At 51.6% G+C, this 13,843-nt stretch overlaps 1 protein-coding gene across 1 annotated transcript in view; it reads left to right on the forward strand.

Annotated features, from left to right (window-relative positions):
• The window catches only part of TSR1 (TSR1 ribosome maturation factor), a 140,270-nt gene that overhangs the window by 93,725 nt on the left and 32,702 nt on the right, over positions 1-13,843 (forward strand). Inside the window, exons 11-12 of the mRNA XM_069226156.1 lie at positions 13,402-13,534; positions 13,626-13,742. Coding sequence (XP_069082257.1) covers positions 13,402-13,534; positions 13,626-13,742 — 250 coding nt within the window. The remainder of the gene's footprint in view (positions 1-13,401; positions 13,535-13,625; positions 13,743-13,843) is intronic.

The raw sequence follows: 13,843 nt of genomic DNA on the forward strand, positions 1-13,843 counted from the left end.
CAGAATATTTCACGGATTCATATCCTTTCCTGTGACCAGTATATAATGAATTTGTGAATTACTACCAAATGCGCAATATTTATCGCTCCCAGGGATGTACTCTCTCACCTGACTGTTTATCGTTCTAAAACTGTACCTCTTAAAAAGGAGAACACACTATGGCCGTTTTAGTCTCACAAGGGTTATAATAACTGTTTTTAACAATCAAAAAGTAATTATACTGATTAGTATTGATTACATTAGACATACAAATCAAATCAAATCATTAACATTTATAAAGCGCGCTACTCACCCGTGCGGGTCTCAAGGCGCTAGGGGAAAAGGGGGGGTTATCGCTGCTCGAACAGCCAGGTCTTTAGGAGTCTCCGGAAAGCGGAGTGGTCCTGGGTGGTCCTGAGGCTGGTGGGGAGGGAGTTCCAGGTCTTGGCCGCCAGGAAGGAGAAAGATCTCCCACCCGCCGTGGAGCGGCGGATGCGAGGGACAGCAGCGAGTGCGAGGCCAGAGGAGCGGAGGAGGCGGGTGGGGACGTAGAAGCTGAGGCGTCTGTTGAGGTATTCCGGTCCCTTGTCGTGGAGGGCTTTGTGTGCGTGGGTGAGAAGTCAGAAGGTGATCCTTTTGCTGACTGGGAGCCAATGCAGGTGTCTCAGGTGTGCGGAGATGTGGCTGCTGCGGGGTACGTCGAGGATGAGGCGGGCCGAGGCGTTTTGAATGCGTTGCAGGCGATTTTGGAGTTTGGCTGTGGTCCCGGCGTAGAGGGTGTTGCCGTAGTCCAGGCGGCTCGTGACGAGGGCGTGGGTCACGGTTTTTCTGGTGTCGGCGGGTGTAAGGAAATGCCTCCTTGGCATGGTTACCCCCTGACTTTTTGCCTTTGCTGATGCTATGTTTTGAATTGAAAGTGTGCTGAGGCCTGCCAACCAGGCCCCAGCACCAGTGTTCTTTCCCTAACCTGTACTTTTGTATCCACAATTGGCACACCCTGGCATCCAGATAAGTCCCTTGTAAATGGTACCCCTGGTACCAAGGGCCCTGATGCCAAGGAAGGTCTCTAAGGGCTGCAGCATGTCTTATGCCACCCTGGAGACCCCTCACTCAGCACAGACACACTGCTTGCCAGCTTGTGTGTGCTGGTGAGAACAAAACGAGTAAGTCGACATGGCACTCCCCTCAGGGTGCCATGCCAGCCTCTCACTGCCTATGCAGGTATAGATAAGTCACCCCTCTATGCCAGTGTACATTTTATTGTAAAATACACCCCAGAGGGCACCTTAGAGGTGCCCCCTGAAACCTTAACCGACTATCTGTGTAGGCTGACTGGTTCCAGCAGCCTGCCACAACCGAGACATGTTGCTGGCCCCATGGGGAGAGTGCCTTTGTCACTCTGAGGCCAGTAACAAAGCCTGCACTGGGTGGAGATGCTAACACCTCCCCCAGGCAGGAGCTGTCACACCTGGCGGTGAGCCTCAAAGGCTCACCCCTTTGTGCCAGCACCGCAGGACACTCCAGCTAGTGGAGTTGCCCGCCCCCTCCGGCCACGGCCCCCACTTTTGGCGGCAAGGCCGGAGAAAATAATGAGAATAACAAGGAGGAGTCACTGGCCAGTCAGGACAGCCCCTAAGGTGTCCTGAGCTGAAGTGACTCTAACTTTTAGAAATCCTCCATCTTGCAGATTGAGGATTCCCCAATAGGATTAGGGATGTGACCCCCTCCCCTTGGGAGGAGGCACAAAGAGGGTGTACCCACCCTCTGGGCTAGTAGCCATTGGCTACTAACCCCCAGACCTAAACACGCCCTTAAATTTAGTATTTAAGGGCTTCCCTGAACCTAAAACTTTAGATTCCTGAAACTACAAGAAGAAGAGGACTGCTGAGCTGAAAAACCCCTGCAGAAGAAGAACAGAAGACACCAACTGCTTTGGCCCCAGTCTTACCGGCCTGTCTCCTGCCTTCCAAAGAAACCTGCTCCAGCGACGCTTTCCAAAGGACCAGCGACCTCTGAATCCTCCGAGGACTGCCCTGCTTCAAGAAAGACAAGAAACTCCCGAGGACAGCGGCACTGCTCCAAAAGAACTGCAACTTTGTTTCAAAGGAGCAGATTTTAAGACCCCTGCAACTCCCCGCAAGAAGCGTGAGACTTGCAACACTGCACCCGGCGACCCCGACTCGAATGGTGGAGAACCAACACCTCAGGGAGGACCCTCCGGCGACTCCGAGTCCGTGAGTAACCAAAGTTGTCCCCCCTGAGCCCCCACAGCGACGCCTGCAGAGGGAATCCCGAGGCTCCCCCTGACCGCGACTGCCTGAACCTAAAGTCCCGACGGCTGGAAAAGACCCTGCACCCGCAGCCCCCAGCACCTGAAGGAACGGAACTTCTGTGCAGGAGTGACCCCCAGGAGGCCCTCTCCCTTGCCCAGGTGGTGGCTACCCCGAGGAGCCCCCCCCCCCCCCCCCCCCCTTGCCTGCCTGCACCGCTGAAGAGACCCCTTGGTCTCTCATTGAAAACCACTGAAAACCCGACGCGTGTTTGCACACTGCACCCGGCTGCCCCCGCGCTGCTGAGGGTGTACTTTTTGTGCTGACTTGTGTCCCCCCCGGTGCCCTACAAAACCCCCCTGGTCTGCCCTCCGAAGACGCGGGTACTTACCTGCTGGCAGACCGGAACCTTCTCTCCATTGAAGCCTATGTGTTTTGGGCACCTCTTTGACCTCTGCACCTGACCGGCCCTGAGCTGCTGGTGTGGTAACTTTGGGGTTGCTCTGAACCCCCAACGGTGGGCTACCTTGGACCCAAACCTGAGACTTGTAAGTGATTTACTTACCTGCTAAAACTAACAATAACTTACCTCCCCCAGGAACTGTGAAAATTGCACTGTGTCCACTTTTAAAACAGCTATTTGTGTTTTATGTGAAAAGTATATATGCTACTGTAATTATTCAAAAGTTCCAAAAGTACTTACCTGCAATACCTTTCAAATGAGATATTACATGTAGAATTTGAACCTGTGGTTCTTAAAATAAACTAAGAAAATATATTTTTCTATAACAAAACCTATTGGCTGGATTTGTCTCTGAGTGTGTGTTCCTCATTTATTGCCTGTGTGTATGTACAACAAATGCTTAACACTACTCCTTTGATAAGCCTACTGCTCGACCACACTACCACAAAATAGAGCATTAGTATTATCTCTTTTTGCCACTATCTTACCTCTAAGGGGAACCCTTGGACTCTGTGCATGCTATTCCTTACTTTGAAATAGCATATACAGAGCCAACTTCCTACACCGGGGATCCAGCGGAAGATCTTGCGGAGGGTGAGGAAGCAGGCGGAGGACACGGCGTTGACTTGCTTGGTCATGGTGAGAAGAGGGTCCAAGATGAAGCCGAGGTTGCGGGCGTGGTCTGTGGGGGTCGGTGCGGTGCCGAGGGCCGTGGGCCACCAGGAGTCGTCCCAGGCGGACGGGGTGTTGCTGAGGATGAGGACTTCCGTTTTTTCAGAGTTCAGCTTTAGGCGGCTGAGCCTCATCCAATCTGCGACGTCCTTCATACCTTCTTGTAGGTTGGTCTTGGCGCTGGCGGGGTCCTTGGTGAGGGAGAGTATAAGTTGGGTGTCGTCGGCGTAGGAGGTGATGATGATGTCGTGCTTGCGTACGATGTTGGCGAGGGGGCTCATGTAGACATTGAAGAGTGTCGGGCTGAGCGATGAGCCTTGAGGTACGCCGCAGATGATCTCGGTGGGTTCTGAGCGAAACGGAGGGAGGTAAACTCTTTAGGAACGGTTTGCGAGGAAGGAGGCGATCCAGTCCAGGGCCTGGCCTTGGATACCGGTGGAGCGGAGGCGGGTGATTAGGGTGCGGTGACAGACGGTGTCAAAGGCAGCCGAGAGGTCGAGAAGAATGAGGGCGACTGTTTCACCGTTGTCCATCAGGGTTCTGATGTCGTCTGTGACTGAGATGAGGGCGGTTTCAGTGCTGTGGTTGGTTCGGAATCCGGTTTGTGAGGGGTCGAGTAGGTTGTTGTCTTCCAGGAAGGTGGTCAGCTGTTTGTTGACGGTCTTCTCTATTACTTTGGCTGGGAAAGGCAGAAGAGAGATGGGGCGGAAGTTTTTCAGGTCGCTCGAGTCAGCCGTAGGTTTCTTTAGTAAGGCGTTATCTTCGGCATGTTTCCAGCATTCGGGGAAGGTAGCAGAAGAAAAAGAAGTTGATGACGGTCTGGAGGTGCGGGCAATGATGTTGTCGGCTTTGTTAAAGATGAAGTGCGGGCAGGGGTCCGAAGGGGCGCCGGAGTGGATAGAGTTCATGATGGATTTGGTTTCTTCCGTGTTGATGTGGGTCCAGTTGTTGAGGGTGATGGCCGGGGATGCGGGTTCGGTGGTGTTTGGTTGGGTCTGGTGTCCGAAGCTGTCGTGGAGGTCGCTGATCTTGCGATGGAAGAAAGTGGTGAGGGATTCGCACAAATCCTGTGAGGGCGTGACGGCGTTGGCGTTGGCGCTGGGGTTGGAGAACTCCTTGACGATGCTGAAGAGTTCTCTGCTGTTGTGGCTGTTTTTGTCCAGTCTGTCGGTGAAAAAGTTCCTTTTGGCAGCGCGGATCAGGTGGTGGTGTTCGCGGGTAGCGTTCTTGAGGGCGGTCTTGTTGTCAGCGGTGTGGTCCTTGCGCCAGGCTTTCTCAAGGGCGCGACAAGTTTTCTTTGATTCTTTGAGGGTGTCAGAGAACCAGAGAGGTTTTTTGGTGTTGGTCTGTCGATGCGTGCGTTTGAGGGGAGCAAGGTTGTCTGCGCAGTTGGAGATCCAGTTTGTGAGGTTGAGGGCTGCGTCGTTGGGGTCGGTGGTGAGGGTGGGTTGGTTGGCGGCGAATGCGGACAGGAGTTGCTCTTCAGGGATCTTGTTCCACTGTCGATGAGGGATGGGTTGAGTGCGGAGGTGGCGGGTCTCGCGTCGGAATGTGAAGTGGACGCAGCTGTGGTCGGTCCAGTGTAGGGCGGAGGTGTGGCTGAAGAAGACGTGTTTGCTGGCGGAGTAGATAGGGTCGAGCGTGTGTCCGGCGATGTGGGTGGTGGTGTTCACCAGTTGTTTGAGGCCGAGGTTGGCGAGGTTGTCGAGCAGGGTGGTGGTGTTGGGGTCGTTGTTTTGTTCCAGATGGAAGTTGAGGTCGCCTAGGAGGATGTAGTCCGGTGAGGCGAGGGCGTGCGGGGAGATGAAGTCTGCGATGGCGTCGCTGAAAGGGGCGCGTGGTCCGGGAGGACGGTAGACGAGGGATCCTCTGAGGGTGGTCCTCGGGTCGGTGCGAATCTGAAAATGCAGGTGTTCAGCGGCGAGAGGGGTGTCTTCGGTGGAGGTGGTGACGCTGATGGAGTCTTTGAAGACGATGGCGATACCTCCTCCTGCTTGGTTGGTGCGGTCTTTCCTGGAGATCTTGTAGCCTTCGGGGATGGCGGTGGCGATGTCTGGAGCAGAGGAGGCGTTCATCCAGGTCTCCGTGATGAAGGCGACGTCCGGTGCTGTGGAGTCCAGGAGGTCCCAGAGTTCAACGGCGTGTTTGTGGACGGAGCGAGCGTTGACTAGGATGCACTTGAGGTGGTTGATGGCGCGTGGGGTTGTGGTCGTGGTAGTTGCGTGGTGGAAGATGCGTTTGCAGGAGTTGCAGGCGAAGGGTCCATGGGTGCGTTTGGGGTGAGCTTGGAAGCAGGTGTTGGAGCGTCCTGGGTTGAGGGCGGTGAGGGTGGTGGGGTCGTAGCGGATCAGCGGGGCTTGGGAGAGCTGGGGACCAGGGGTCGTGGCGCTGGGCGCAGACGGGCTTGCCTCTGGCACGCCAGCGGCGCGGTCACGCAGCGGCCGCCATATCAGGTAGGAGGGGGAGGGAGGGGTCAGCTGGGGGCAAATGGGAGCTGGGGGGCGGGGGCGTGCAGGAGGTCACGGCGGGAAAGCGCGAGGGAGGGGGGGGACAGGTAGAGTGAGAAGAGCTGGGGGAGGAGGGTTTAAGGGTGGAGGTGGGTGAGTGTTAGGAGGTTTAGGAGATTAGGGAGAAAGATACTAGAATTCAAATGTTTGTTCTTCTTTCTGATGGATACAACTACCTGTGGATTCCTCACCTCATGAATACTCCCATGGCGCCAGCATTCTACGGAAATCTTCTTACTAGTCTCTGCACGTCGACGAGGACGTCACTGTCTCGCACGCGACGCCGTCTGACGTCATACAGGCAATAAGAGGTCCTCGACGACGTGCGGACGTCAGTTCCCTTTTTTCCGTGCATTCGAAACGGTTATCTTCGAGGGAGCAACTGTTACTCTTGCGGTTACAGTGTATATCTTGCTGCGTACTCTTTCTCCGTGGAAATAATGTCGCAGAGAAAGTCTGGATTTAAGCCTTGTCGTGAGTGTGGAGGCAAGATGTCGGTGACGGATCCTCATTCCGATTGCCTTTGGTGTTTGAGCTCCGACCACGACGTCTCGACTTGTGATTCATGTCAGCACATGAATCCGAAGGCCCTTAAAGAGCGTGAGGCGAAGCTGTTTATGGCCAAGTCAAAGGAGAAGCATCACAAGAAGTCTTCTCCAAAACATCGGCGTCATCGAGACTCCCGGCGCCGTAGAGAATCTCGGCGTCATTCAAGGGAGGCTCGTTCCAGGTCTCCGGATCGGCGCCGAAAGACATGGGAGGTCAGCCCCACGGTGACGCCGCATCCTTCGACGCCGTTGCCCTCTCCGGCGTCACCAACTTCGCCTGGACAGGCGTCGGTGATTGAGGTATTGGAGCCTCAAGTGTTTTCTCCGGCGCAGACGCCGAGGCCGGAGTCGGGGTCGCCTCCGAGACAGGCACCCCAGTATCCGGCTTTTCCCACCCCTGGAGCCGATAGTTCCGCATTCTTGAATGCGATGTATGCCATCTTCCAACAGATGGCTCCAGGGGGTGCTCCGGCTGGGCCTTTGGCCTTTTCTTTGGGTGATCCTGCGCCTCTTCGGCCGGCACCCTTTATGCCCTTTCTCCCGTTTGGGAACGTGGGCTCGGCGCCAGTGTCGGCGCCGGTGGCCGCTCCGGTGGCTTCAGAAGGATTGGCCCCGGGGATTTCCATCCCGTCGACGTCGGGATTTCGGCCTGTGACTCCGGTGGGTCCATCTGCTTCAGCTGCTCTTTCGTCGGCGCCGAAGTTACATGTGGCGCCGGACGCGGCGTCGGTGGCTTCTGAAGATCGGCGCCGATCTTCGACTTCGGCGGAGGCATTGTCGACTCCGCGTATTGAACAACGACTTCATTCGAGGAGACGTGCTCTCCGGGTACTAGAAGAGCAGGAGTACCAACGAGCCCTAGAGGAAGGAGGATCCGGTTTTAGAGGTGTGGAAGAGGCCGGCATCTTCCCCAGCAGTTCACAGAGCCGTGGCCAGGAGGTATCGGACGGCTCCAACTGATCCTGGTTTCCTATCTAGGCACCCTACGCCGGAGAGCTTGGTAGTGCAGGCCTCCTGTTCGTCCAAGTCAGCGCCTGGTTCTTTCCCGACGGTGCCTGGGGACAGAGACTCAAAAAAGCTAGAGGCGCAGTCGAAGAAGATTTTTTCGTCCTGCAGTCTGGCGTTAAAGGCCACTAATGCGACCTGTATCCTGGGGAGGTATATTCATGCTCTGATGGATGACATCTCCTCTTCGTTTACAGAGCTTCCCCAGGGTCTTTTGGATCTTGTCTCTGATGCCCAGGCTGCTGCGACCCAAATTATCCAGACGGGACTGGATACCACCGACTCGGTAGCCAGAGCAATGGGCACAACTGTGGTGGAAAGGAGACAGGCCTGGCTCCGTAACTCGGGCTTTTCGGCAGATGTACAGTCCACATTGTTGGATCTCCCGTTTGATGGGGACAAACTGTTTGGGGCTAAGGCTGATTCGGCCTTGGAACGTTTTAAGGAGAGCAGGGCCACGGCTAAGTCGTTGGGACTCCAAGCTCCTTCTTCCACGGCCTCTTCCAGATTCTTCAGGAGGTTTCGTGGATTTGGGCGTGGCTCTTCCTCCTCTTCCTTTCGGGGAAGATATCAGCAACCTGCCTCTTCCCACCCCTATAGATCTTTTAGGGGGAGGGGTAGGGTCCGCACCAGGGGAGCCTCTCAGCAGCACTCTGCCTCTTCCTCATCCTCTGGCGGGGTGCAGCAGGGGAAGCAGCCTTAGGCTTCCACCATTTCCCACTCACTCCTCTCCTGTAGGGGGAAGATTACAGCATTTTCTCACCAAATGGGAGACTGTTACGTCGGACACTTGGGTTCTCAGTGTTGTGGGAAAAGGCTACACCCTTCCCTTTCGGGAGTTTCCGCCCCTCTTCCCGCCCCGCCCTTCGTATTGTTCACAAGAACACCTCCTGTTGCTAGAACAGGAGGTAGAAGTCCTCCTTTTAAAGGGCGCGGTGGAGTTGGTCCCGGAGCAGGAAAGGGGTCAAGGAGTTTACTCAAGGTATTTCCTGATTCCCAAGAAGGATGGTCGTTTGAGACCAATTCTGGACCTGAGGATCTTGAATTGGTTCCTCAAGCAGGAAAAGTTCAAGATGCTGACCCTAGCACAGGTGCTTTTGGCGTTGAACATGGAAGACTGGATGGTGTCTGTCGACTTGCAGGATGCTTACTTTCATATCCCGATACTCAAGTCACACAGGAAGTATCTCCGGTTTGTGGTGGGATCGCAACACTACCAGTTTGCGGTCCTTCCGTTTGGTCTTACTTCAGCACCTCGAGTCTTCACGAAGGTGATGTCGGTGGTTGCGGCAGAGCTCAGAAGGAAGGGGATAGCAGTATTCCCTTACTTGGACGATTGGTTGATCAAAGCCAAGTCCCCGGAGCTTGTGTTGCGTCATCTGCAGTCAACAACCCAGTTGTTGTTCGACCTGGGCTTTTCGGTGAACGAGCCCAAATCTCACCTGGAGCCCTCTCAGCGCCTCCTGTTCATAGGGGCAGTACTGGATACAACATTGGGTCGGGCCTTTCCTCCGCCTCAGCGGATTCAAGATATTCAGGATTTGGTTCCAATGTTTCGAAATGGAGCGGTAGTTCCAGTCCTCAAGGTCCTTCGTCTGCTCGGTCTTTTTGCCTCCTGCATTCTGTTGGTCATGCATGCTCGCTGGCACATGAGGGCTCTTCAGTGGTGCCTCCGAAGGCAGTGGTCTCAACACAGAGGGGATCTAGAGGGTACTGTCAAGATCTCCAGAGATGCTGCTGTGGATTTGAAGTGGTGGATTGCAAGCAACAATCTTTCACAAGGAAAGCCGTTCCAGCAGTCGCCACCAGTGGCCACAGTCATAACGGATGCTTCCACTCTAGGGTGGGGAGCTCATCTGGGGGATCTGGAGATCAAAGGTCTTTGGTCTCCAGAGGAACAGATTTTTCACATCAATCTGTTAGAGTTACGGGCTGTACGTCTGGCTCTCAAGGCCTTCCTCCCTTCCCTTCGTGGTCAGTCGGTACAGGTCCTAACGGACAATACTACCACGATGTGGTACATAAACAAGCAGGGAGGAGTGGGGTCGTACCTTCTCTGCAGAGAAGCTCTTCGACTATGGTCCTGGGCAAAGGACCATCGGATTTGCTTGATAGCAAACCATCTGGCCGGAGTCTTGAACGTGCGTGCGGACAGTCTCAGTCGCCACTTCTCGGCAGACCACGAGTGGCGTCTCCATCCAGATCAAGTCCGTTTAATCTTCCACAAGTGGGGGTTTCCTCGGGTAGATCTGTTCGCCACTCGAGAGAACGCGCATTGTCCGTTGTTCTGCAGCCTTCAGTATCCGATGCAGGAAGCGTTGGGGGACGCGTTTCAAATGACCTGGTGCGGCCAGTTGCTTTACGCGTTTCCTCCCATACCCTTGATTCCTCGAGTATTGAGGAAGATTCGCCAAGACCGGGCTCTAGTAATCTTAATAGCTCCGGATTGGCCAAGGAGGGTGTGGTACTCCGACCTTCTCCAACTCTCAACGTGCCCGCCGCTCCGTCTCCCTTTCAGGGCAGACCTCCTCTCACAGTCGCAGGGGCAGGTTCTACACCCCAACCTCCAGAGTCTGCACCTACATGCCTGGAGATTGAACGGGGCAACCTGAGTTCCTTCTCTCTCCCGCCTGAGGTAGTGGATGTTATATTAGCGGCCAGGCGACACTCCACTAAATCTATCTACGCTAATAGGTGGTCTAAATTTGTTGCGTGGTGTGGAGAGAGGCAGATTGATCCTTTACATGCTCATCTATCGGACGTTTTGTCTTTTGCTCTATCTCTGGCGCAGAAAGGCTGTGCAGTGGCTACCATTAAAGGTTATTTATCGGCCTTGTCAGCCTTCATATGTCTTCCAGACCAACCATCTTTATTTAAATCCCCTATTGTTATCAGATTCTTGAAAGGTCTTCTAAATCAATATCCTCCAAAGCCATTCGTTATGCCGCAATGGGATTTGTCCTTAGTCCTGACTTTCCTTATGGGGTCCCCTTTTGAACCTATGCATTCTTGCCCCTTGAGGTATTTGGTTTTAAAAACAGTCTTCCTGATAGCTATAACATCAGCAAGGAGAGTGAGTGAGTTGCAGGCCTTATCAGTAAAACCCCCTTATACAACTTTTTATGGGGATAAGGTGGTGTTGAGGACCAAGGCTGCTTTCCTCCCGAAGGTTGTTTCACCCTTCCATTTGGCTCAGGCAATTACTTTGTCCACGTTCTATCCTCCGCCTCATCCTTCCAAAGAGGAAGAAAGACTGCACCGTCTGGACCCAAAGAGAGCGTTGAGCTTCTTTATCGATAGAACAAAGGATTTCAGGCTGGAGGATCAGCTGTTTATTGGATACGTGGGCAAGAGGAGAGGAAAGGCAGTCCACAAGAGAACACTATCCAGGTGGGTTGTTCTTTGCATTAAAATATGTTACTCTTTGGCAAAGAAGGATCCTCCTGAGGGCATTAGAGCTCATTCCACCAGAGCTAAGTCGGCCACTTCGGCCTTAGCCAGAGGTGTTCCTGTGGTCGACATCTGCAAGGCCGCAACTTGGTCGTCCCTTCACACTTTTGCAAAACATTACTGTTTAGATTCTGAGGTTAGAAGGGACGGCCATTTTGCACGGTCAGTGCTGCAGGATTTCTTGGTTTGACCATTTAGGCACCCACCGCCGGGCGTGGTACTGCTTTGGGACTCTATTCATGAGGTGAGGAATCCACAGGTAGTTGTATCCATCAGAAGAACGAGTTACTTACCTTCGGTAACGACTTTTCTGGTGGATACATTAGCTACCTGTGGATTCCTCACGGTCCCACCCGCCTCCCCGTTGCCTTTATGGTCTTGCCAAGTAATCCTTGAGTGTGCTCCTCTTGGTCTTTGAGGGTGCAATAGATGTATATATATAATATATTTATATATATGTAGGTATATGTCTATATATCTTTATGTATATACTTGGTGTGTGTATATATTTTAAAAGAGAGAGTTTTATATATATATATATATATATATGTACATAAAAAGATTTACAGTTATTCATACAATGTGGTGTATTTTTACATTATAATGGATGTTGCTTTGTTCTTTCATTGCATTGCCTGGTTGTTCTCATGCACGTAAAAAATGATTGGTACTGACGTCCGCACGTCGTCGAGGACCTCTTATTGCCTGTATGACGTCAGACGGCGTCGCGTGCGAGACAGTGACGTCCTCGTCGACGTGCAGAGACTAGTAAGAAGATTTCCGTAGAATGCTGGCGCCATGGGAGTATTCATGAGGTGAGGAATCCACAGGTAGCTAATGTATCCACCAGAAAAGTCGTTACCGAAGGTAAGTAACTCGTTCGTTGGGTGCTTTATGTGATTAGAAGTACATTCCTTGCTCTGATTTTTTAATAAAAACCTTCTTTAAACGAGGAAAATAGAACACAACAATTATTAGTTCTATTAATGATAATTCAAAACCTTTGTTCAGATTACTCGTTAAAAGAAAGCAAAGAGCCTTTGTCTGCTTCACTGTCTGGTTGCAACTGGTCTTTGTGTCCATTACTGCTTTGGGTACCAGTGGGATCACTCAGGTGGATTGCCACTGTGCTCTACGGTTTCTCTGCAGCTGCTCATGTAGCTTCCCACACAATATCCTTTTCAGATTTTCTGAACTGTTGATGACGCATCTAAGCCATGCATCAACCAGAAGTGTGAGAAAGCAGTACACGCTGAAATCACTCCTGTGGCCTATACACTGGTTCCCTGTTCTTTTCTACACCACTGTTATGTTTGTGGTCATGGGCAGTGCCACATACGGCTGAAGGGGGTATTTTGGTGGTGGTTGTATAGTTAGCCAAATCTGTCAATACGTTTTTTTTTTTAAACATAGCCTGCCATGACCTACATTAAGATTGTTTACTATCAAAAACCTACAAACCACAGACATTCCATAGCTGGGCAACCATACCCGTTCCATCTCCATGCACTCCTTTTGACCGGACATCATTGTTGATACCACAGATGTTTCACATGATTGCACAAAGTATTTGAAAATCTGAACTTTACCCATACGTGACGCAACTATGATAGCTGCCTTTTGGAGTAGAATTATAGCACTGCTTGGACCTGACAGGTATTTGTATCACTGTAATCTCTTTGAGAAAGTCTGTTAGCTTGTTGCAGTTGTTTTTTTGTCTGCATGTAGTGTAAGTGAGAAAATCCGAATGCTAACAAAGAAGCTACACACTTTTCTTTCAGTGTAATCTCTGAGTACATGTAATATCTGTGCCCTTTTGGCTTCATCTGTTGAATGTCAGAGGAACAGCATTTTTTTACATTCTGTATGTGTAACTGTGTCTGCTAGGTGTAAATTTACCTGCACAGTTTTGTGTCTACATAATCTGTTTGTGAACGTCCATTGGCACCCCATGTTCATGTTGACGTGTGTTAAGGGGAATTACACTCTTCTGTTGGGAATATCTGTAAGATGTTGGTTGGTCAGTGTGAATTTGCAGCCTTTCACCCCATGTAACATCATATATGATTACATATCCATGGTCAGTGTGGTCTCGCAGTTGGCTGAAGGTTTCCAAAAGGTGTTGAGTAATTGATGGAGATTGTGTTGTTGAGTCTTGTGCTTTTTTTTCAATAAAGACTTTACTGGCACCAGGGTTATATGATCTTGGGAAGGATGCATTGGAAAGGTGACTACTTCTATGGATTCAATGGATAGGTGTTTGGCTGCGTGTATGAATATGAGGGTTTGATTTTCATGTTTATGTGGTGTCCGGCATATGGAGGAGGCTACAGTGTTACCAACTCACTGGCGATAAATAAATCAGTTTTTGGTAGCCAACAGAGAAGTAGGTATGGTAATGAAGTGTCACCCTGATACCATATCAAGGTTTTTTTAGAGGATGCACTAATGGCTGAAGATTTGTTTTATCTGTGATAATCTTACAATCTGTGGATATCTGCTTTCAGATGTCGTTGGTGAACATGGCGGTGAGGCGACATCCAGGGAACAATGAGCCTTTAAAATCCAAGGAAGAGCTGATTTTCCATTGTGGCTTCAGGCGCTTCCGAGCATCCCCACTATACTCACAGCATACAACAGGTCAGTACAGGGCACTTTGCACTCCCCAAGATGCTACAGCTGCCATGACTTGTGATACCTGAATATAATCCTCCATTTTCTTCCCTTTCAGCCAATAAGCATAAGTGTGAGCGTTTCCTACTCTCGGAAACCACTGTGGTAGTGACAGTTTATGCTCCCATCACTTTCCCTCCAGCTTCTGTGCTGATGTTCAAGCCGAGGAGTAATGGTAAGTGATGTCATACCCATTGTCAACAGGGAACATGTGACTATTGCAGTGTTTAGGGAAGGAAAATTATCATGAACAAAAGATGCTGAGCCATCCCAAAC

Source organism: Pleurodeles waltl, chromosome 3_1 (genome assembly GCF_031143425.1).
Source record: "Pleurodeles waltl isolate 20211129_DDA chromosome 3_1, aPleWal1.hap1.20221129, whole genome shotgun sequence".
Classification (NCBI taxonomy): Eukaryota; Metazoa; Chordata; class Amphibia; order Caudata; family Salamandridae; genus Pleurodeles; species Pleurodeles waltl.